The sequence below is a fragment of the Salvelinus fontinalis genome, chromosome 35 (genome assembly GCF_029448725.1).
Source record: "Salvelinus fontinalis isolate EN_2023a chromosome 35, ASM2944872v1, whole genome shotgun sequence".
Lineage (NCBI taxonomy): Eukaryota > Metazoa > Chordata > Actinopteri > Salmoniformes > Salmonidae > Salvelinus > Salvelinus fontinalis.
The window spans coordinates 32662102-32688144 of NC_074699.1; the positions used below are offsets into that span (position 1 = coordinate 32662102).

The following is a 26043-nucleotide window of genomic DNA, read 5'->3' on the forward strand; positions in this document are numbered from 1 at the left end:
TGTGTCTCAAATGGCCCTTTATTCCCGACATGGAGCATTACTAATCTCTACATAGTACACTATGTGTGTGTGTGTGTGTGTGTGTGTGTGTGTGTGTGTGTGTGTGTGTGTGTGTGTGTGTGTGTGTGTGTGTGTGTGTGTGTGTGTGTGTGTGTGTGTGTGTGTGTGTGTGTGTGTGTGTGTGTGTGTGTGTGTGCGCGTGTGTGTGTGTGTGTGTGTGTGTGTGTATGTGTGGTAAAACGTGTGTGTGTGTTTGTCATTCTGTGTAGAGACACACAATCACAATGATTGATTGCAGTTCCTAGTGTCTGTTTCCATACAGTATGCCTATGGCAGAGCAGCAGTCTTGACAAATAGACAAGATGTTGCATTATTCAACCGTTATTCATTCTTCACTCTCCAATGTCTTTTATCAACATAACTGTTTTCAAGAGACAGGGCCTACTTGACAGTCAGATGGCAAGTGTATCAATATTTTCTTTATTTCTCTAAGATCATTGGACTTTGGGGTCGTTTATTGAATAATTCATTTGCATATTGTTGCAGCAGCCAAAGGCAGAGGAATTATGCCATTGTTCAGTAGCGCATTGACTCTTCTGAGCGACGTGCTCCTATTATAGCGCTGGTTGGAGAGGCGTGGGCTACTACCGATCCCCTATGAGTGAGGCTTTGATGTTCGCACAGACGGGCTCTTTACCAGTGTGTTCCGCTGCTATAGGCTGCGCATGAATGGCATTCGCTATTGGTGCTTGTGCGTACATATAGAGGAGCGCTAGCGCGGGATAAGGGTTGGCGCCTGAGGTTCATATTTTCAACTTTTTAAGGAATGAAATATCAGTCAACCCGGCTGTAAATTTCGCTCGGACATGATGGATTTATGACAAACAGCGTGCTTTTTCTGATGGAGTTGGATTGACGATTGACTAATTTGAGCGTCCATGCGTGTTATATTTTTAGATATGTGTTTTATCCCGTATTCTAGAGCTGATGTTGTAGGACAAGTTTCGGACACCAAAATGTGTTTATTTTTTATTTTGATATTATCAACTTTAGAAATCTGTCAGTCGCTGGCCCCTCGGAACGTTTATACAAATCACTGGGCAGTGCGTATTGCAGGGGGACAAGAAGAAGCGGATAAACTAGCTGTTAAATATGGTTATAATAATTATGGACAGGTAAGACCATTACCGTGTTTTTATATTGTGCCGCCTGCCCTGTTGTGATTCCCTCTTTCTGCTTTGCGGATCAATAGTGTAATGTTTTGTCGAGTTCAGCTGCTGAACTTTGATACAGTAGTCTGGCGATTTGTCGATCATAATGCAGAGACATTCATAGAGGAATCAAAGAAAAGTGACGTGTGCGATTATTATCCGTGTCTGGCAAGCACCTGAACCCCGGCGCCAAATGTACAGCTTTCAGAGTTACACAGCGGTTTTCAGTTGGCAACACAAACGCACCAGCGTCACTGAAGTACCTTCTTTTCGGGCAGTTGACTTATAGGCAATGGTCACGTTGCACTGTCCATATACAACGAGACTAAACATGACGCTGTAATTATACAATGTGTTGTAGACTACAGTAGGCTTGTGCACGATGATCAACACTGGAAATGGCCCTGTGCCAAAAAAGAAAGTTCCCAAATTCCGTAATATTGGGTCATTTTCATTTCCCAAATTGGAAAAGGACTACATTCCAACTTGGTACACCATTGCTGTTTTCACTTTAAGGATGTTATATATGACTGGAATGGGTTTACTTAATTATAATAGTGGATTTGTTCTGCTCTTGTTTTAGCCATAATAGGCCTTTACAATCCTACCGAGGGGGTAATGCATTGATTATCCAGATCATTTTAAAGAGGAGTGTCCCACAGCATGGCTTCTGTTGCAGCCTTCTTATTGAAGTTGACCACATGCTATAAACTGCAATAAATGATCATGTGGTCTTGACATTTTAGTCTGTCTCCCATTGGGATTCACCCCTATGGAACTTCCTAACGGATCTTCATTTGAATTTACTGACAGGTGATAGATAGCCTTGCAGAATTCATGCAGACTGTGAAGAGGACATGCTTGTGGATGGGGGAGCTGGGTTTCTTACAATGAAAAGAAAGCAGTAGATATTCTATAGATTATTGACATGAATCTGAGGATAACGCGTCATTTAGGAGTACGGACGTAGCCCACATAACTACTGTAGCCTAACAGTATGAGACATTTATTCAGGGTATAAGGATTGACACAGTGTTTGCATGATTCAGAGAAGTGTGATATCTGAAATTGAAGTTTATTCAATGGACCTTTGACCTTTTATGTTGTGACATTTTATATCTGCAGCGACTGTGTACACTCAGCTTGCTATCTAGGCAATCATTCCAAATTCCTAAGAACTGACAGACTTGGATGGAGATGCAGAGGGAAAGGCAGAGGGAAAGGCAGAGGGGGAGAAAGAGGGGAGAAATGGAGTGAGAAGAACAGAGTGAGAGAAAGAGGGAAAGAGAGAGTTGAAATGAGTGGGGGAGACATATAGAGCAAGAGACAGAGAGAGAAAGAGGGAAAGAGAGAGTTGAAATGAGGGGGGAGACATATAGAGCAAGAGACAGAGAGAGAAAGAGGGAAAGAGAGAGTTGAAATGAGGGGGGAAGACATATAGAGCAAGAGACAGAGCGAGAAAGAGGGAAAGAGAGAGTTGAAATGAGTGGGGGTGACATATAGAGCAAGAGACAGAGAGAAAGAGGGAAAGAGAGAGTTGAAATGAGGGGGGGAGACATATAGAGCAAGAGACAGAGAGAGAAAGAGGGAAAGAGAGAGTTGAAATGAGGGGGGAGACATATAGAGCAAGAGACAGAGAGAGAAAGAGGGAAAGAGAGAGTTGAAATGAGGGGGGAAGACATATAGAGCAAGAGACAGAGCGAGAAAGAGGGAAAGAGAGAGTTGAAATGAGGGGGGGAGACATATAGAGCAAGAGACAGAGAGAAAGAGGGAAAGAGAGAGTTGAAATGAGGGGGAGACATATAGAGCAAGATACAGAGAGAGAAAGAGGGAAAGAGAGAGTTGAAATGAGGGGGGAGACATATAGAGCAAGAGACAGAGAGAGAAAGAGGGTGAAATGGCAAATGAGTGAGAACAAGACAGAGGGAAAGAGGTGAAGGGAGGTAGCGAAAGGTTGAGCGAGAGAGAGAGAGAGTGTTAAAGAAGTCCTGGTTCAGATAATAATGCGGCTCAGTGCCAGAAGTGCACATGTGCACTCTGGGAATCCTGCCTGCATTTTTGGTGCAAAGTCACAAGAGAAAAGAAATCCTATTTATTACTTCACGTGCTTTGGATTTGAAATAGTTATTTTCCTCTGAGTAAGCAACATTTGCAGAAAAAGTCCTTCTGTACAAATGTAGGATCTTAATTTGATCACCATGTTGCAGGAGAAAAAAACCTTGTTTATTTGAGGTTTAAAAAGGCTTCTGAGTTTGTAATTTCCACTTTGAAAATTCAGACTCGATTTTCCCTTACAAAATTTGTATCAACCCCCTACAAAAATGTCCATGAATTATAATCCATTTAATAATTAACATGTCCTGTTGCTGCATGATTCATTTCCTGCTGTAGCAAACTGGCTCACATTAATGTCCTACATCTGTATGTGTTCACAAACTTCCCATTGTTGGATACCGGGGCAAACATGTTCTTTCTCAAAACAATGTAGGTTGTTTGGTTTTAGGTACCATAATCCTTAGATAACCAATATCATGTACCGTATATCGATTTGCATTGATGTACAAACAGTAACATACAATACAATTATATTTGTTCTTGCTCACTGCATACTTTATATCTCACTGTACTGTAGAATGCAGATTTAACCTGGCATTACCCTGTCTGCTGCCTAGAACCATCATTTTTATGTATACTGTAAAGATTGTAGTGTATTTCTTCTTCTTCTTCTTCTTCTTCTTCTTCTTCTTCTTCTTCTTCTTCTTCTTCTTCTTCTTCTTCTTCTTCTTCTTCTTCTTCTCGCTACAACCCTACTGTTTGTTTTCATGTTGTTGCTGTGCAGATCGGGAGTCTGGAGGACCATTACCATTTCCACCACAGCAGAGTGGTGCGCAGAGCAGCTTTCTCCACTAGGGGCGCTCACTCCTTCATCCAGATGGACCCAAAGGTGAGACATCTGCTTGGTAGTTACTCAGGGTGAATCCTAACCTAGAATTTTCACATAGTGGTCTATTTTCGGCTGGCATTAAGGCGGCGCTAGTGTCAAACGCATTTTAGTTTGCAATTTCGTCATGTGAAAACCGGAGCATTTGCATTTTAGAGCCCTAACACCAGGTTTGCCAACTTACCTGTCAAACATCAGCACACTTACGCTCAGATGGGAGGGGTTGGAAATATTTGAGGCGTGTCCTTAAAAACATGATCCAAAGTGTTAATTTCAGGCAGTGCTGGTAGGGATATTTAAGACTGGTTTCAGCAGTAACGCAGATGGTTATGACATGACTTTTGACAGCAGAAATGCAGCCTATCCAGCCGTGACGCACACTGCCCATATGAACATGGAACAAGAGTAGCCTGATGTGCTTTTGGAGTCTGAATACTTCCTATTTAGAAACATTTAAAAAACCATTTTTTTCCCATTTTGTTTCATTTGTTTAAAAACCAAGCATAGCCTCCTCTCAATGAAGGCTTTTTTCTGCCCGAATCAATCGCAAAGTAGTCAAGACTGTCGATAAAGGGTTTGGCTCCCGAGACCGCTTGGAAATAAATCTTAATCACCAAAGCTTTATTAAAATGTAAAGTTTGAGAGGAGTAAAACAGTGAGCTGACATTCCCTTTTTATCTCTGCATTGTAGACAGGCCCACATTATTTTAGCACGCAGGTCACGTTGTGGATGTGTGTAAAACCCTCCATAGTCTGCGTTGTTTTAATATTATATGCCCAAGGGAAGAAATGATGGTGCCTGTAAGTGTGACATAGCCTTTTTTTTAAAGTTGTTGTTTCGTTTTGTTGTTTCATTCTCTTTTTAGGCCTTATCAATAATGAATTTAATCTTGCTTATTGACAATGTTTTGCATGTCCATGCTCAGCCATAATGTAATGTACTGTAGACCTAGTCCCTATATCAGTGTGAATTCTATTGAAGCCATGCAATTACTTAGAACAATGTGGACGACAAATGGGTTCAAGTTAACCTATTTAGCAAAGATGGATTTACCATTGTGTTAGGTTTGTTAAAATAGAGCCCATAGTCTCCCTTTGACATCAATACATTACTAAGTGAACAGTTATGATTCACTTCTAAGGTGAATGCTAGAAAGGATGATTGGTTGTAATAATAGTTTGGTGGTTGCGTATATTTCTCCTATTTCACACATGTACAAGTCTATTATTAAGCATGTGTGAATTGGAAATATGTTTTCTGCATATCCTAACTCCCCCTGAGACACCTTCGGAGAGCGGGGTCACGGCCAGGTCTGTTATCACCAACAGCAACCCGGGAGCAACAGATGAGCAAGTACCAGAGGAGGCTGGTGGGAGGAGCTATAGGAGGAATCACTGCAACGGTATCACACACATCAAACATATGGAAACCACATGTTTGACTCCGTTCCAATTATTCGCTTCCTGCCATTACAATGTCGTCCTCCTATAGCTACTCCCACCAGCATCCACTGGCAAATACATAGTCACAACAGTATAACGTTAGTCACAAAAGATGAGCAAGTACATGAGCTTAGGGATAGTTCCCTCGAAATTCAAATGTACATGATTTTCCACTTAGCTTGGCTGTAGTTGATTCACTGAGACAGCTGTTGATATTTGCTTCTGTAGCAGGAGCCTACTGGGGAATGCAAGCCTGTGACATCATCAGCTCTTGTGCTCTGCTACAGATTTTGACTTATATCTCTGGGTTAGAAATGTGGCAGACAGATGAAATATTTAATGGTAAAGAGCAAAACTTTATATTTGAAGTGAAATTTCCCTTTAAAGTTGGAATCCTTAATGGTGAAAGTGCCACATCGGTTTTGCGTGTTACAAATCAAATCAAATGTATTTATAAAGCCCTTCGTACATCAGCTGATATCTCAAAGTGCTGTACAGAAACCCAGCCTAAAACCCCAAACAGCAAGCAATGCAGGTGTAGAAGCACAACAACAAAGAAGTACCATCATTCAGGGGCAGTAGAACAGCACAATATGTACTGGTGTTTTTAGTGTTGACTACTCTGCTCAACACACCTCACCTCTGTTTAGTCCACCAAACAAAACTAATAACAAAAGTGCTGGGGAGGACGGCGCTGTTTCCCTTAATGCAGATCCCATCTTCTAAGATTAGGCACAAGGGTTGAGCTAGTGTTATGGATACGGTAATGGTTAGGGGTTCAAATCCTTTTTGTCGCCAGAAAGTGTTGTACCTCTGTTCTTCCGACCACTTCAGCCCAGCTGTTTTACAGACGCAGCCGCACACAGAGCTGGGTCTTTAACATACCTAACATAGTGATAGTTGACAGACCATTTTTCCACTCAAGTGTCTCTCTCTCTGCATGCCCAGATCTCGTCATTTACTCTGTCTGGATGAAACATAAGCAGAGAGACTGACACACGCACGCACGCACGCACGCACGCACGCGCACACACACACACACACACACACACACACACACACACACACACACACACACACACACACACACACACACACACACACACACACACACACACACACACACACACACACACACACACACACACACACACACACACACACACTATCAGGGACCAAGAGAAGGCAATCCAATCAAAATCCTATCAGAACCTCAAGACAGATACACTTGGATAGATACATAGATACATGTACCCATCACCCGTATCACATCAGGCCCATCAGGTATTACTGGAGGCCTCCTTCCACCCTCCACTTCTAGCCTACAGGCAGCTTTAAGAATAAAAGTACAGCTGTTTGGGGAGCCTCTCCTCTGGCCTTCTCCCTGAGATTATCTCACTCAGACAGGCAGGATCTCAAGAGTAATAAAAGCCAAAGCCCAAAGTCTGAAGCTCCTCAACAGAGCTCATCCTGATCATATCACGCTCTAAGCCCTGTGTGTTTAAACGAAAGGTTGGTGCTGATGCCTAGAAACCAATTTTACCTCTGTCAGGCCTCTGATTTGCTGCCCCCCCCCCCCCCCCCCCCCCCCCCCCAGCCTGTGTGATTTCACCACCAACCACCAACCGCTGTCACAACATAACTTATCAAGAAGAGGAATCTAAACCCGGCATCTATATGGTTTCTCGGCCTTCCTCCACAACCACTGGTCAGACTTACTAGGCTATATACAGTAGTTAATAAAATAGGACACGTTTCCCGGATACAGATTAAACCTAGTCCTGGACTTTAAAGCTATTTCAATTGATATTCTCCATTGAGCATGCGTTTAAGTCTATGGCCAGGCTTAATCTGTGTCTGGGAAACGGGCCCATTGTGTACAATTAACTCCTAATATGCAATGGTTTGAGACTGCTATGAAGGCATGCACTGAATCGGAGCATGCAGACACCACATGCAATTAAAACACGTCTTTGATTTGGGACTGCACTGCACGTAAACGGAGTGTGTACGTATGCAAGGTGCTTTGTGAATTTGCATTTGAATGTGTTGATCACATGGATTAAGAATAGATAGGATGGCTCCCAAATGCCCCCTATTCCCTATGTAGTGCAATACGTTTGACCAGAGCCCTATGTGCCTTGGTAAAAAGTAATGCACTACATAGCGAACAGGGTGCCATTTGGGACAGATACATTGTCATTCATTCCAATTTGGAAATCGACAAACGTGTTTGTTTGTTAATGTGTGTAAAACTTCACCAGTGATTTCCATTCCCATATCCGTCCTTGGGAGTCGCTTAAGCAAGCCACAATGTCCCTGTGGTCTCTACTGTGTGGGTGTGCATGTGTGCACGCGTGTGTGTGTGATGTCTTTCTAGGTTGACTGGGTCCAACAGCAGCTGGTGAAGCAGAGAGTAAAGAGATACATCCAAAGGGACACCAGAAGCCCTGACCCCAACTTCGTCCACTTCAACGACCCCAAATGGTCCAACATGTGGTATATTGTAAGTACACTACATGTCTACCATCTATCCTCACTGGAGTCATATATGTAGTAGTACTTGAAATAATTGAATAAAATAATAAATAATTAGCTGAAATGAAAATCAGGGTCATATTCATTAGGGCACGCAATAGAAAACTTTAATCGTCCCTGGTCAAAGTAGTGCATTATCTAGGGAATAGAGAGCCATTTTGGACGGGCCCAAACGAGTGCCCTCACTTCCCCTTGACAGCATCGATCCCCCTGTTTAAGGTGCACCACTATTCCCTGAACATGTTTTTGTCACCACACAAGTCTAATACAAACTGCCTTGAGCTAATGCATCTCTGCGGCTATGGTCCGGTCGTCTTTTAGTAATTAAACCAGGTTGACGATAAGAGCTTTGGGTAGGAACTCAAGTGTGAAATTGTCCAGAGCCTGCAGTTCTGTTGTCAACTTGGGAGAAGTGTCCAAACTTCTCAGGGCTCAGGGTAAATCTGGGGTTAGGATGGATTAGATGCTATAGAGGCGATGGATGTGGGTAAAATTATTCACTACCTGAATGTGCACTACATGGCATGAATGTAACCGTTGTCTATGCTGGGGATGGGCCTCCGCTTTGGCATTCTGTGGGAGAAGACATTTTTAAACAGACAGATGGCCTATAATGGTTTCTCTCTCACAGAGCTTACGTTGTATATCTCTTTATCCTATATCTCATGCCAGAGTCTGTTGGGGCGAGTGTTTAACATGCATACTAAAAATAGAAGTCAAGGGGCAGAATCCTAATGCTTTTTAAGAAACGTGGGCTGGGTAAATGTAGGGGAGGTGCTGGGTTGTAAAACTGGGTTTGGATCCAGACCTGGTTCTCTCAAATACTTTGAGCATTTGATAGATTAAGCCTGGAATGCCAGATGGGCAGGGTTTACACTTTTAGGCCTTTTCTGTTCCATTGTGCCAGACAAGCTAAATCAAGCGCTGCTAAAGTATTTGAAAGAAAACACATGATGTGAACCCAGATCTGTTGGAGGGGATTGGGTGATATAACATATAGAGAGACGATAATGGATGGAGAATTTATACTCAGGGTCACGTTTGTCTCACATCGCCCTAATGCTGGGTGACTTCAGAAGGCACACCTTCAGAAAATGAAAATCAGTGTTCCTATTGGACAATATCTGGTAGTACCTCCCAGATTAATTCTGTTTTAAAACCTTTTGTACCTATTTAACATGACCCTAGTATCCTTCCAGACAGTTTCACTCATCTGAGGGGAACAAAAATTGCTCTTCAATGTCCTCACATTCAAATTAGGAAGTGGGATGCAAAGATGAAAAAATGACAAACTCAAGGACAACCAAGCCATTGCTGTTGAATAAAGATAACTTATTTTTCATTTTTAGGTTGTCAGTGACACATCGGTTGACATGACAGATATACGTACTGATTAACATAGGACCCCAGTCTGACCACTCCTCTGTTTCCTATTAACATTGTATGTGTCCTCTGTGGTTCTCTTCCTCAGCACTGTACGGACAAGAACAATCGCTGTCGGTCAGAGATGAACATTCTGGCAGCGTGGCAGAGAGGCTACACGGGCAAGAACGTGGTGGTCACCATCCTGGACGACGGCATCGAGAGGAACCACCCTGACCTGGCACAGAACTATGTAAGTATACTATTGGGGTCTCTTCACATAGTCAAAAGTTATGTTTCCATATTCCTAGCACACAATGACTACATCAAGCTTGTGACTCTGAAAACTCATTGGATGCATTTACATTTTGTTTGGGTTGTGTTTTGGGTTGTGTTTTGGGTTATGTTTTGGGTTATGTTTTGCCCAGTGGGAACTGAATGGTGATTGATGTTCATGTTTTGAAAGGGCTACAGTAAAGTAAAGTGTTTATAAATTCCAAAATGATATCGCTGTCAAATGAAAAATTACAACTGATATCAGTGCCCATCCCTAATGGATATTAATAAAGAATTGAACAGAATATAACACAGATAATAACAAAACGTCCACCACCACCACCTTAGTTGCTGGAAAGAATAATGTGAAAAGAAAATACCCAGGCCAGAAGAGTTTGGTTTGGCACGATTGTGTGAAAGGGTACGTCCACAAAAACCAGACACCTACACTGCTAGTATTTGTTGAGGCCATAACAGCACACCACCTTTGTCGGACAAATTTCATTTCTGTGCCTGACACATTGGATTACGTCTCTAAATTATGGCCGGTGTTGGTTCCAATCTGTCACTGGTTCTTTAATAGTGCACGAGATGAGATATGACTGAAATGCGGAAAAACCATGGCAATATATTTCCTTTTCTGTTTTATGTCCTTTAGTGAGCAAGACGTGCTTTGTTTTCTCCTTCTATCAGTCTCTCTCTGATGCTCTCTTCGTGTTCTCTCTCTTCTCTCTATCGCTTTCTCTGTCTCTGTCTCTGTCCCTCTGTCTCTGTCTCTGTCTCTCTTCTTTCTCTATCTCGTTCTCTGTCTCTGTCCCTCTATCTCTGTCTCTCTCTCTCTCTCTCTCTCTCTCCAGGACCAGCTGGCAAGTTATGATGTCAACGGGAACGACCATGATCCAACTCCTCGTTATGATTCTAGCAACGAGAACAAGTGAGAGCAAACATCCCTCAGTCAAATCAAATCAAATCAAATGTATTTATATAGCCCTTCTTACATCAGCTGATATCTCAAAGTGCTGTACAGAAACCCAGCCTAAAACCCCAAACAGCAAGAAATGCAGGTGTAGAAGCACGGTGGCTAGGAAAAACTCCCTAGAAAGGCCAAAACCTAGGAAGAAACCTAGAGAGGAGCCAGGCTATGAGGGGTGGCCAGTCCTCTTCTGGCTGTGCCGGGTGGAGATTATAACAGAACATGGCCAAGATGTTCAAATGTTCATAAATGACCAGCATGGTCAAATAATAATAATCACAGTAGTTGTCGAGGGTGCAGCAAGTCAGCACCTCAGGAGTAAATGTCAGTTGGCTTTTCATAGCCGATCATTAAGAGTATCTCTACCGCTCCTGCGGTCTCTAGAAAGTTGAAAACAGCAGGTGAACAGGTCAGGGTTCCATAGCCGCAGGCAGAACAGTTGAAACTGGAGCAGCAGCACGGCCAGGTGGACTGGGGACAGCAAGGAGTCATCATGCCAGGTAGTCCTGATGCATGGTCCTAGGGCTCAGGTCCTCCGAGAGAGAGAGAAAGAAAGAGAGAAAGAGAGAATTAGAGAGAGCATACTTAAATTCACACAGGACACCGGAGAAGGAGAAGTACTCCAGATATAACAGACTGACCCTAGCCCCCCGACACATAAACTACTGCAGCATAAATACTGGAGGCTGAGACAGGAGGGGTCAGGAGACACTGTGGCCCCATCCGATGATACCCCTGGACAGGGCCAAACAGGAAGGATATAACCCCATGCACTTTGTCAAAGCACAGCCCCCACACCACTAGAGGGATATCTTCAACCACCAACTTACCATCCTGAGACAAGGCCGAGTATAGCCCACAAAGATCTCCACCACGGCACAACCCAAGGGGGGGCGCCAACCCTGACAGGAAGATCACGTCAGTGACTCAACCCACTCAAGTGACGCACCCTTCCTAGGGACGGCATGGAAGAGCACTAGTAAGCCAGTGACTCAGCCCCTGTAATAGGGTTAGAGGCAGAGAATCCCAGTGGAGAGAGGAGAACCAGCCAGGCAGAGACAGCAAGGGCGGTTCGTTGCTCCAGAGCCTTTCCGTTCACCTTCACACTCCTGGGCCAGACTACACTCAATCATATGACCCACTGAAGAGATAAGTCTTCAGTAAAGACTTAAAGGTTGAGGCTGTGTCTGCGTCTCTCACATGGGTAGGCAGACCATTCCATAACAATGGAGCTCTTTAGGAGAAAGCCCTGCCTCCAGCTGTTTGCTTAGAAATTCTAGGGACAGTAAGGAGGCCTGCGTCTTGTGACCGTAGCGTACGTGTAGGTATGTACGGCAGGACCAACTCGGAAAGATAGGTAGGAGCAAGCCCAAGTAATGCTTTGTAGGTTAGCAGTAAAACCTTGAAATCAGCCCTTGCCTTAACAGGAAGCCAGTATAGGGAGGCCAGCACTGGAGTAATATGATCAAATTTTTGGTTTCTAGTCAGGATTCTAGCAGCCTTATTTAGCACTAACTGAAGTTTATTTAGTGCTTTATCCGGCTAGCCGGAAAGTAGAGCATTGCAGTAGTCTAACCTAGAGGTAACAAAAGCATGGATTAATTTTTCTGCATAATTTTTTGACAGAAAGTTTCAGATTTTTGCAATATTACGTAGATGGAAAAAAGCTGTCCTTGAAACAGTCTTGATATGTTCGTCAAAAGAGAGATCAGGGTCCAGAGTAACGCTGAGACAACTTTACAACCATCAAGATTAATTGTTAGATTCAACAGAAGATCTCTTTGTTTCTTGGGACCAAGAACAAGCATCTCTGTTTTGTCCGAGTTTAAAAGTAGAAAGTTTGCAGCCATCCACTTCCTTATGTCTGAAACACAGGCTTCTAGCGAGGGCAATTTTGGGGCTTCACCATGTTTCATTGAAATGTACAGCTGTGAGTCATCCGCAAAGCAGTGAAAGTTATCATTATGTTTTCGAATGACATCCCCAAGAGGTAAAATATATAGTGAAAACAATAGTGGTCCCAAAACAGAACCTTGAGGAGCACAGAAATTTACAGTTGATTTGTCAGAGGACAAAACATTCACAGAGACGAACTGATATCTTTCCGATAGATAAGATCTAAACCAGGCCAGAACTTGTCCGTGTAGACCAATTTGGGTTTCCAATCTCTCCAAAAGAATGTGGTGATCGATGGTATCAAAAGCAGCACTAAGGTCTAGGAGCACGAGGACAGATGCAGAGCCTCGGTCTGACGCCATTAAAAGGTCATTTACCACCTTCACAAGTGCAGTCTCAGTGTTATGATGGGGTCTAAAACCAGACTGAAGCATTTCGTATACATTGTTTGTCTTCAGGAAGGCAGTGAGTTGCTGTGCAACAGGTTTTTCTAAAATTTTTGAGAGGAATGGAAGATTCGGTATAGGCCGATAGTTTTTTATATTATCTGGGTCAAGGTTTGGCTTTTTCAAGAGAGGCTTTATTACTGCCACTTTTAGTGAGTTTGGTACACATCCGGTGGATAGAGTGCCGTTTATTATGTTCAACATAGGAGGGCCAAGCACAGGAAGCAGCTCTTTCAGCAGTTTAGTAGGAATAGGATCCAGTATGCAGCTTGAAGGTTTAGAGGCCATGATTATTTTCATCATTGTGTCAAGAGATATAGTACTAAAACACTTAAGTGTCTCTCCCGATCCCAGGCCCTGGCAGAGCTGTGCAGATCCAGGACAGCTAAGCCCTGGAGGAATACGCAGATTCAAAGAGGAGTCCGTAATTTGCTTTCTAATGGTCATGATCTTTTCCTCAAAGAAGTTCATGAATTTATTACTGCTGAAGTGAAAGCCATCCTCTCTTGGGGAATGCTGCTTTTTAGTTAGCTTTGCGACAGTATCAAAAAGACATTTCGGATTGTTCTTATTTTCCTCAATTAAGTTGGAAAAACAGGATGATCGAGCAGCAGTGAGGGCTCTTCGATACTGCACGGTACTGTCTTTCCAAGCTAGTCGGAAGACTTCCAGTTTGGTGTGGCGCCATTTCCGTTCCAATTTTCTGGAAGCTTGCTTCAGAGCTCGGGTATTTTCTGTATACCAGGGAGCTAGTTTCTTATGACAAATGTTTTTAGTTTTTATGGGTGCAACTGCATCTAGGGTATTGCGCAAGGTTAAATTGAGTTCCTCAGTTAGGTGGTTAACTGATTTTTGTCCTCCTTCCTTCCATCTATCCCAATGTACCTTTACTATGTACCTTTATCCCTCTTTTGCTCCATCCCTCCATCTCTCCATCATCCCTTGGGCTGTTGACAGGAGGGTCCATGCCACACCTCCCCACACCAGGCTTCTGATGTAACCTAAATGACTCATGCACTGTTTTAATGTACATCATTATTAATATGGTACTTTAATGAAACACTTTGACTTTCATCTCTGGTGGATGTGGCTGGGTGTTCATATGCTGCCTTGTAGGGTCTCTCTCTCTCTCTCTCTCTCTCTCTCTCGCTCTCTCTCTCTGTCTGAGGTCTACAGGCTGGCTAATGAATATAAAGAGGACACAAAGACAACTTTGAAATGTGACAGGAAAATGTGACGGCTTTGAAATGTGTCCCCCAGCCGCAGTGCACCACTCTTTTATTTGTCATTGATGTTAAGGCAGTCAATGTTGTTCTCCTCCTCAGACGAGGAGGAGCATGGATCGGACCAAGATGCGGATTGGTAATTGTACATGTTTAATGTAAAAACACAAGAAAACACTACAAAATACAAAACAACAAACGTGACTAACCTCAAACAGTCCTGTGTGGCCCAAACACTAACACAGGAAACAAACACCCACAAAACACCAGTGAAACCCTGGCTGCCTTTGTATGACTCTCAATTAGAGACAAACAATACACACCTGTCTCTAATTGAGAATCATACCAGGCCGAACACAAAACCCCACATAGAAATACAAACATAGACAAACCCACCCAACTCACGCCCTGACCAACTAAAATGAATACAAAACAAAGGAAAACAGGTCAGGAACGTGACAGAACCCCCCCCTTAAGGTGCGAACTCCGGGCGCACCAGCACAAAGTCTAGGGGAGGGTCTGGGTGGGCGTCTGTCCACGGTGGCGGCTCTGGCGGTGGACGAGGTCCCCACCCCACCATAATCAATCCCCGCTTCTTTATCCCCCTCCCAATGACCACCCTCCCACTAACCCCACCTAAATGAAGGGGCAGCACCGGGATAAGGGGCAGCACCGGGATAAGGGGCAGCACCGGGACAAGGGGCAGCACCGGGACAAGGGGCAACACCGGGACAAGGGGCAGCACCGGGACAAGGGGCAGCACCGGGACAAGGGGCAGCACCGGGACAAGGGGCAGCACCGGGACAAGGGGCAGCACCGGGACAAGGGGCAGCACCGGGACAAGGGGCAGCACCGGGATAAGGGGCAGCACCGGGATAAGGGGCAGCACCGGGACAAGGGGCAGCACCGGAATAAGGGGCAGCACCGGGATAAGGACCAGCACCGGGATAAGGGGCGGCCGGTCCTGGCTGAGGGACTCCGGCAGGTCCTGGCTGAGGGACTCCGGCAGGTCCGGGCTGAGTGGCAGCTCCGGACTGTAGGGCAGCTCCGGACTGTAGGGCAGCTCCGGACTGTCGGACGTTTCTGGCAGCTCCTGACTGGCGGGCGTCTCTGGCAGCTCCTGACTGGCGGGCGTCTCTGGCAGCTCCTGACTGGCGGGCGTCTCTGGCAGCTCCTGACTGGCGGGCGTCTCTGGCAGCTCCTGACTGGCGGGCGTCTCTGGCAGCTCCTGACTGGCGGGCGTCTCTGGCGGCTCCTGACTGACGGACGGCTCTAGCGGCTCCTGACTGACGGACGGCTCTACTGGCTCGGGACAGACGGGCGGCTCTAATGGCTCGTGGCAGACGGATGACTCAGATGGCGCTGGGCAGACAGATGGCTCAGACGGCGCTGGGCAGACAGATGGCTCAGACGGCGCTGGGCAGACAGATGGCTCAGACGGCGCTGGGCAGACAGATGGCTCAGACGGCGCTGGGCAGACAGATGGCTCAGACGGCGCTGGGCAGACAGATGGCTCAGACGGCGCTGGGCAGACAGATGGCTCAGACGGCGCTGGGCAGACAGATGGCTCAGACGGCGCTGGGCAGACAGATGGCTCAGACGGCGCTGGGCAGACAGATGGCTCAGACGGCGCTGGGCAGACAGATGGCTCAGACGGCGCTGGGCAGACAGATGGCTCAGACGGAGCTGGGCAGACGGGCCGTTCAGGCACCGCTGGGCAGACGGCAGACTCTGGCCGGCTGAGACGCACTATAGGCCTGGTGCGTGGTACCGGAACTGGAGGTACCGGGCTGAGGGCACGCACCTCAGGGCGAGTGCGGGGAACAGGAACAGGGCACACTGGACTCTCGTGGCGCACTCTAGGCCTGGTGCGTGGTACCGGAACTGGAGGTACCGGGCTGAGGGCACGCACCTCAGGGCGAGTGCGGGGAGAAGGAACAGTGCGTCCAGGGCTCTGGAGACGCACAGGAGGCTTGGTGCGTGGTGCCGGAACTGGAGGCACCGGGCTGGAGACACGCACCATAGGGAGAGTACGTGGAAGAGGAACAGGGCTCTGGAGATGCACTGGAAGCCTGGTGCGTGGTGTAGGCACTGGTGGTACTGAGCTGGGGTGGGAAGGTGGCGCCGGATATACCGGACCGTGAAGGAGGACACGTGCTCTTGAGCACCGAGCCTCCCCAACCTTACCAGGTTGAATGGACCCCGTAGCCCTGCCAGTGCGGCGAGGTGGAATAGCCCGCACTGGGCTATGCAGGCGAACCGGGGACACCACCTGTAAGGCTGGTGCCATGTACGCCGGCCCGAGGAGACGTACTGGAGGCCAGATACGTTGGGCCGGCTTCATGGCATCCGGCTCGATGCCCAACCTCGCCCTCCCAGTGCGGCAAGGTGGAATAGCCCGCACTGGGCTAAGCACGCGTACTGGGGACACCGTGCGCTTTACCGCATAACACGGTGTCTGACCAGTACGACGCCCTCTCACTCCACGGCAAGCCCGGGGAGTTGGCTCAGGTATCCTACCTGGCTTCGCCACACTCCCCTTTAGCCCCCCCCCAAGAAATTTTTGGGTGAGCCTCTCGGGCTTCCAGCCTCTCATACGTGCTGCCTCCTCATACCAGCGCTCCTGGGCTGTGGCTGCCTCCTTCTCCTCCCGAGAGCGGCGATTCACACCAACCTTAGCCCAGGGTCCTTCTCCATTGAATATTTGTTCCCAACTCCATTCCTCTTCTCTCCATTGCTTTAGTTCCTTTCCTCCGGCTCCAATCCGCTTGGTCCTGTTGTGGTGGGTGTTTCTGTTAAGGCAGTCAATGTTGTTCTCCTCCTCAGACGAGGAGGAGCATGGATCGGACCAAGATGCGGATTGGTAATTGTACATGTTTAATGTAAAAACACAAGAAAACACTACAAAATACAAAACAACAAACGTGACTAACCTCAAACAGTCCTGTGTGGCCCAAACACTAACACAGGAAACAAACACCCACAAAACACCAGTGAAACCCTGGCTGCCTTTGTATGACTCTCAATTAGAGACAAACAATACACACCTGTCTCTAATTGAGAATCATACCAGGCCGAACACAAAACCCCACATAGAAATACAAACATAGACAAACCCACCCAACTCACGCCCTGACCAACTAAAATGAATACAAAACAAAGGAAAACAGGTCAGGAACGTGACAATTGAACCTCGTGTTGTTTTTATCATACGTGTCCCACTGGAATGTCCAACATTCCATTGGTGACGATTTGAGCAACTTGCTATGAAATAGTTTGACTTGCTTTTTGACATACTTTTTTCTATTATACGTATTCAGTTTGAGATTTATGCTTATTCAGTTACACAAATGTCTCATCTATGGTTAGAAACTGACTCCAGACCAGACAGACTAGTCACTCATCATATCCTGTTGTGTATTCAGTTGCTATCATCGTGTTTCTTATTGCTGCACTCAAGGCATTTCTGTCACAACACAAACTTCACCAAGCAATCAAATTAATCTGGAGTCTTGTTGACAAGCAAACAAACCCAAAATGTCTTTATTCATTTTCTCCTCCATCTCTCTCTCTCTGTGTAGTGTATTCACCCCTGGCTGTAGAGGGACACGTAATTGGGATCAGGGGGAGAGGGGGAAAAACTATTAAAGAGAAAGCCATTCATGTGGTTTCTCTGTCACCCAGCCTTGGTGAGATGAGTTCACTGGATGCACCTGGACTGGGGTGAGATTAGTGTGTGCGTGCGTGTGTGTGTGTGTTTGTGTGTGTGTGTGCATTGGTATACAGGCGCTCTCTCCTCTTAAACTCATTACTGCGTGGCCTAACAGGAGGCGATGTGACACCATGTTTTGTATTCCACCATGTTTGGCCACACATTCATTTTCAAACAAGGCGACCAGCTGCAAGGCAGGGGAGTGAACAGCGTACTGGTCCACGTACTCACCTCAGTTCTCGCTTTCTCGGGAGAAAGGACTGGAACAACACTCCTTGTAATTCTCCTCTCTTTATCTGTTTCTCTCCATCACGCTCTCACTAATTCCACATCTCAGTCGAAGGCTGAAATTCACCCTTTACAGTTTCAGTAGATCTCTGTATTCAGTACGATAACGTCTTTGTCACTTCCTTACTTAAAACTTCACAACATTTTCTCATCTCATCTTTTCTCTTCTCAATCTTTTTTTCATCTCAGTATTTTCTCATATAATTTCTCTTTAAAACATTTATTTGGTGAGTCTGATTTGTTTTTGTGAAGAGGTGAAGTAAGAGGTTATTTTTGTAATGTTTTTCATGTCACTCGCTGGTGAAACAGTCATTATCCAGTAGCCGTCAGTCCCTTGGGGCTGTAGGCTCCTATCAGGTGTGTTAACATGCTGTGATAAAGAGCACAGGGAAGGAGAGAGAGAGAGAGAGACGAAGGGAATGATGAAGAGTGTCAGGTGTTGAATATTCACTCCTCCACCACCTGCTGAGCCTGTGAAGAGAGGATAACCTTTACTTCATTCCAGAGGTGGACTGATCCCTTCTATTTGTGTGATATGTAAATGAAGAGTGGGAGATGAAATGCTTAGTATGGACCTTCAACTCTTTTCAGTCCTTTACTAGTCCTTCTGTTTAGTGACGGTATTACCCTGGACAGCCTAGAAGAGGACGGACCCTTCTGAGCCTGGTTCCTGGTACACTATTAGAAAACAGAGTTCCAAAAGGGTGGATGTTCCCATTGGAGAACCCTTTTGGGTTCCATGTAGAACCCTCTGTGGAAAGGGTTTTACATGAAACCCAAAAGGGCTCTACCTGGAACCAAAAAGTGTTCTTCAAAGGGTTCTCTTATGGGGACAGCCAAAGAACCCTTTTAGGTTTTAGATAGCACCTTTTTTTCTAAGAGTGTAGTAAAGTTTCTTCCTAGGGAATTTTTCCCTGTGCTTCTGCTTTTGATTGTTATTTGGGGTCTAGGCACGGTTACTGTAAAAGCACTTTGTGACAACTGCTTTATAAATATGATTTATTTGATTGGAGCCATTTTAGATAAGGTACATGTGCCAGCACTACCATAAGATAACATTCATTTACATTGGTATGAGTTTCTGCACGACAGCATTCCATCATGTAGTTCTCCTGGGCTAATACTAGCCATACTGATGAAAAACCATCCTTTTCTTGCTCCATCTCTCCTCTCCCTCTCTCCTCTCCTTCTCTCCTCTCCCTCCCCCTCTCCTCTTTTTCTCTCCAGACATGGGACGCGGTGTGCCGGTGAGGTTGCAGCTGTGGCTAATAACTCCCACTGCATTGTGGGAATTGCATACAACGCACGCATTGGAGGTAGAGTATCCTTTCCTCTTCTCTACCCTCCTCTCCTCTCCTATCCTCTTCTCTCCCCTCCTATCCTCTCCTCTTCTCTCCCCTCCTATCCTATCCTCTTCTCTCCCCTCCTATCCTCTCCTCTTCTCTCCCCTCCTATCCTCTCCTCTTCTCTCCCCTCCTATCCTCTCCTCTTCTCTACCCTCCTCTCCTCTCCTCTTCTCTCCCCTCCTATCCTCTCCTCTTCTCTCCCCTCCTATCCTATCCTCTTCTCTCCCCTCCTATCCTCTCCTCTTCTCTCCCCTCCTATCCTCTCCTCTTCTCTACCCTCCTATCCTCTCCTCTTCTCTCCCCTCCTATCCTCCCCTCGTCTCTACCCTCCTCTCCTCTCCTATCCTCTTCTCTCCCCTCCTATCCTCTCCTCTTCTCTCCCCTCCTATCCTCTCCTCTTCTCTACCCTATCCTTTCCTCTTCTCTACCCTCCTCTCCTCTCCTATCCTCTTCTCTCCCCTCCTATCCTCTTCTCTTCTCTCCCCTCCTATCCTCTCCTCTTCTCTCCCCTCCTATCCTCTCCTCTTCTCTCCCCTCCTATCCTCTCCTCTTATCTACCCTCCTCTCCTCTCCTATTCTCTACCCTCCTCTCCTCTCCTACTCTCCTCTCCTATCCTCTTCTCTCCTCTCCTCCCCACTCCTCTCAGACAGAATTATTCTGCATGTGTGCACCAGATTAACCTTGACTTGTCCTGCTCTGTGTAAAAAGTGTGTGTGTGTGAGATGTGTAATAAGAGTGTTTCTCTAGCTTGCAGCGCTAAGCTGTGGACATTCATGCGTTCACAAGGCATTAATCCCGGCACGGTTTCTGTGATGTCAAATGTCGAGGGTTTTTAATCAAACGACAGAATCTCACATCCCCTCCTACTTTTTTGTCTTCTCTGCAGCTGTGCTGAAAGCGCAGGCATTTGTGTCTTTCTCGCTCACTCTTTGTCTTTCTCCCTCTCTCTTTTTCCATTCATCCATCTCTCTATCTCCCTCTCTCTTTCTTCTCTCACCCCATTGGTCTCTTTTTAAACATATTTCTCTCTCTATGTCTTCTCTTTATAACCCTTTCCCCCTCTCTCTCGTCTGCAGATGTCTGGAATGGTACCAGTAGCCTTTACAGTACTATAGTGTAGTGAATGGTACCAGTAGCAGATACAGTACTATAGTGTAGTGAATGGTACCAGTAGCAGATACAGTACCATAGTGTAGTGAATGGTACCAGTAGTCTTTACAGTACTGTAGTGTAGTAAATGGTACCAGTTGCCTTTACAGTGCTATTGTGTAGTGAATGGTACCAGTAGCCTTTACAGTTCTATAGTGTAGTGAATGGTACCAGTAGCCTTTACAGTACTTTAGTGAATGGTACCAGTAGCCTTTACAGTACTTTAGTGAATGGTACCAGTAGCCTTTACAGTACTGTAGTGCAGTGAATGGTATGCTTGGATAATGTGAAGAATGAGTAGACGTTACTGGGTTCTAGCTTCTAAGGTTCTAGGTTCTAGATGGGCTCTAGATTAGATAATTTACACAAACCAGTTATTGATGCATGGGCTAGCCTGCCATGCAATATTGTGATGGCTAAAACCCTTTTAGCTTTTACAGTTAGGCTAAACTACATTTTATTTCTCCAACAACTCATCCATCTTACTCAGTAGAACTGTTGGTTTGCCCTCTGTGGGCCTTCTCCCTTTTCATTAATCCCTCCTTTCTGATTCCCCTCATCTGCTTCAAGTTAGTGTTTTTGTACTCTCTCTATCTCTCGCTCTCTCTTCTATCGTCTCTCTTGCTCTCTTTCTCTCTCGCTCTCTCTATCTTCTCTCTCCTTCTCTCTCTCTCCCTCTCTTTTCTTTCTCTCTCTTCGCTCTTGTTCGCCCTCTCTTTTCTCTCTCTCTTACTCTCCCTCGCTCGCTCGGTCTCTCTCTCTCTCTCGCTCTCTATCCTCTCTACGGTGAAGTTTCTCTTGTGAATGCAGCCCTCATCAGGTCTGTATCCCCCCACCCCCCAAGGGAACAACAGGAGAGGGCATAACAAACCAATACAAACACCATAACACCCCCCCCCCCCCCCCCTTGTTCCCCTTTCATCACCAACCCTCCCCAAGGCACAACAACACAGAAATGTCAATTTCTATAATGGGAAAGACACTTGACACACAGATGTGTGTATCCGATGGATTGTGAGATATGGGCGACGAGAGCCTATTCAAGAAAATAATAATCCTCCACAACTGTAAAGAAAGATGCTCTTGTCAAATAGTAATTTCTAGATCCAGCACACATTTCCTTTATCTTCCTCTCCTGCCAAATACAGAACTAGAACTCTGGCATGGCAACCATCGTTAGAGGAATGCATGCGTATCCCTCGCTTTAAAAAACTTCTGCAATTCCTGGTTGTATCCTTGTGAGACACATCAGGAGCCTCTTAGTTTTTTTCAAGCACCATAGAAACCGAATCGTGACGCACGCACGCACGCTCGCTCGCTCGCTCGCTCGCTCGCTCGCTCGCTCGCTCGCTCGCTCGCTCGCTCGCTCACTCACTCACTCACTCACTCACTCACTCACTCACTCACTCACTCACTCACTCACTCACTCACTCACTCACTCACTCACTCACTCACTCACTCACTCACTCACTCACTCACTCACTCCCTCCCTCCCTCCCTCCCTCCCTCCCTCCCTCCCTCCCTCCCTCCCTCCCTCCCTCCCTCCCTCCCTCCCTCCCACACACACACACACACACACACACACACACACACACACACACACACACACACACACACACACACACACACACACACACACACACACACACACACACACACACACACACACAGAGTTGGAATCCTTGATGGAGGCCTGTGTCTAATATAGTAATGGATTCAATAAAGTAATTATAGATTTACCACAGTAACACTGTTTGTGTGTGTGTGTGTGTGTGTGTGTGTGTGTGTGTGTGTGTGTGTGTGTGTGTGTGTGTGTGTGTGTGTGTGTGTGTGTGTGTGTGTGTGTGTGTGTGTGTGTGTGTGTGTGTAACTGGCGGCAATGCTGGCGGACGGCCAGAGTAAATGTTGTCAAAGCGGATTCCACCCGTTGACTTCATAGCTTATTGCTATTGCTTTTTAACCTAGCTGTCTGAACAGGGTCTCTGTTTGAGTTTACCACACACACACACACACACACACACAAACATGCGCACACACACGCACACACACATTATGTTCTTCTATCTTTGTGGGGACCTAAAATGTATTTCCATTCAAAATCCTTTTTCCCTAACCCCTAACCCTAACCCTAACCCATTACCTTTACCCTAATTCTGACCCTAACCCTAATTGTATACCTAACCCTAAACCTAAAACCTAAGCTTAAAATAGCCTTTGTTCTCATGGGGACTTGGGAAATGTCCCCACGGGGAGAATTTTCCTTGTTTTACTATCCTGAATACTTTCACAAGCCACTGTCTATCCTTGTGGGGACCAAAAGTCCACAAAAGTCCCCACAAGGATAGACAGTGGCTTATGAAAGTATTCACCCCCTTGGCATTTTTCCTATTTAGTTGCCTTACAACCTGGAATTAAAATAGATTTTTTGGGGGGGTTGTATAATTTGATTTACACAACATGCCTACCACTTTGAAGATGCTAAATATTTTTCTTGTGAAACAAACAAGAAATAAGACAAAAAAACAGAAAACTTGAGCGTGCATAACTATTCACCCCCCCCCCCCCCCAAAGTCAATACTTTGTAGAGCCACCTTTTGCAGCAATTACAGATACAAGTCTCTTGGGATATGTCTCTATAAGCTTGGCACATCTTGCCACTGCGATTTTTGCGCATTCTTCAAGGCAAAACTGCTCCAGCTCCTTCAAGTTGGATGGGTTCCGCAATCTTTAAGTCATACCCCATATTCTCAATTGGATTGAGGTTTGTGCTTTGACTAGGCCAAGACATTTAAATGTTTCCCCTTAAACTACTCGAGTGTTGCTTTAGCAGTATACTTAGGGTCATTGTCCTGCTGGAAGTTGAACCTCCGTCCCAGTCTCAATCTCTGAAAGACTGAAACAGGTTTCCCTCAAGAATTTCCCTGTATTTAGCGCCATCCATCATTCCTTTAATTCTGACCAGTTTCCCAGTCCCTGTTGATGAAAAACCTCCCACAGCATGATGCTGCCACCACCATGCTTCACTGTGGAGATGGTGTTCTCGGGGTGATGAGAGGTGTTGGGTTTGCGCCAGACATAACGTTTTGCTTGATGGCCAAAAAGCTCAATTTTAGTCTCATCTGACCAGAGTACCTTCTTCCATATGTTTGGGGAGTCTCCCACATTCCTTTTGGCGAATACCAAACGTGTTAGCGTCTTTTTTTTCTTTAAGCAATGGCTTTTTTCTGGCCACTCTTCCGTAAAGCCCAGCTCTGTGGATTGTACTGCTTAAAGTGGTCCTATGGACAGATACTCCAGTCTCTGCTGTGGAGCTTTGCAGCTCCTTCAGGCCTATCTTTGTTCTCTTTGTTGCCTCTCTGATTAATGCCCTCCTTGCCTGGTCCGTGAGTTTTGGTGGGCGGCCCTCTCTTGGCAGGTTTGTTGTGGTGCCATATTCTTTCCATTTTTTAATAATGGATTTAATGGTGCTCCGTGGGAAGTTTCAGATATTTTTCTATAACCCAACCCTGATCTGTACTTTTCCACAACTTTGTCCCTGACCTGTTTGGAGAGCTCCTTGGTCTTCATGGTGCTGCTTGCTCTGTTGTGTTGCAGACTCTGGGGCCTTTCTGAACAGGTGTATATATACTGAGACAGATCATGTGACACTTAGATTGCACACAGGTGGACTTTATTTAACTAATTATGTGACTTCTGAAGGTAATTGGTTGCACCAGATCTTATTTAGGGGCTTCATAGCGAAGGAGGTGAATACATATGCACGCACCACCTTTCCGTTTGTAATTTTTTTTAACTTTACTGAAACAAGTATTTTTTTTCCATTTCACTTCACCAGTTGGACTACATGAAATCCAAATAAAAATCAATTTAAAATACAGGTTGTAATGCAACAAAATAGGAAAAACACCAAGGGGGATGAATACTTGTGCAAGGCACTGTAAGAACCAACCCACCAACACACACACACACAAACAAAAAACACACACACGCACGCGCGCACGCACACACACACACACACACACACACACACACACACACACAAAATATCACAAAGAACTATTGGTTCAATACTGCCGTATGTCTTTTTAGGACAGAGTTTCCCTTACAGAAAAAAAACTATATATTTCATGTGAAATTTCCCATGGAAAATCTTGTGTGTTTTTGGAACACTTCACATGTGATCACATGTTTTCACATGTGTAGTTTCATGTTATCACATGTAGCTTTACATGTTGTCACATGTTATCACATCAACTTCACATAAGATCACGTGATCACATGAAAACGTGTTTTTGGAACACTTCACATCCGGTCACATGAGAAGTTCACGTGGTTTTGGAACACTTCACATCCGGTCACATGAGAAGTTCACGTGGTTTTGGAACACTTCACATCCGGTCACATGAGAAGTTCACATGGTTTTGGAACACTTCACATCCGGTCACATGAGAAGTTCACGGGGTTTTGGAACACTTCACTTCCGGTCACATGAGAAGTTCACGTGGTTTTGGAACAGTTCACATCCGGTCACATGAGAAGTTCACGTGGTTTTGGAACACTTCACATCCGGTCACATGAGAAGTTCACGTGGTTTTGGAACACTTCACATCCGGTCACATGAGAAGTTCACGTGGTTTTGGAACACTTCACATCCGGTCACATGAGAAGTTCACATGGTTTTGGAACACATCCGGTCACATGAGAAGTTCACGTGGTTTTGGAACACTTCCGGTCACATGAGAAGTTGACGTGGTTTTGGAACACTTCCGGTCACATGAGAAGTTCACGTGGTTTTGGAACACTTCCGGTCACATGAGAAGTTCACATGGTTTTGGACCACATCCGGTCACATGAGAAGTTCACGTGGTTTTGGAACACTTCACCTCCGGTCACATGAGAAGTTCACGTGGTTTTGGAACACTTCCGGTCACATGAGAAGTTCACGTGGTTTTGGAACACATCCGGTCACATGAGAAGTTCACATGGTTTTTCCGTAAGGGTGTTGCTGCATGTACTTTATATTAGATACATTAATGTCACTGTATTCCAGTTGAATTGCTTGTTAGCACATTGGTGTTCTTAACAGCTGTCGCCAGGAATAGAAGGGAATGTCTTGGGCACCTGCGCGCCTCTAAATGACTCTAATAAAATGTATTGGAACAGATTTTCCAGCTTGTAATTGAGGGAAATTGTTTTGCTAATGCAAACAAACAGCCTTTATGAGTGAGCCCCTGCTTT

At 45.6% G+C, this 26043-nt stretch overlaps 1 protein-coding gene across 1 annotated transcript in view; it reads left to right on the forward strand.

Annotated features, from left to right (window-relative positions):
* The first annotated feature begins 613 nt into the window (after positions 1-613).
* The window catches only part of LOC129834933 (proprotein convertase subtilisin/kexin type 6-like), a 45007-nt gene continuing 19577 nt past the window's right edge, over positions 614-26043 (forward strand). The window contains exons 1-5 of the mRNA XM_055900302.1: positions 614-1175; positions 4051-4155; positions 7976-8101; positions 9605-9748; positions 10465-10705. Coding sequence (XP_055756277.1) covers positions 939-1175; positions 4051-4155; positions 7976-8101; positions 9605-9748; positions 10465-10705 — 853 coding nt within the window. The 5' untranslated portion in view covers positions 614-938. The remainder of the gene's footprint in view (positions 1176-4050; positions 4156-7975; positions 8102-9604; positions 9749-10464; positions 10706-26043) is intronic.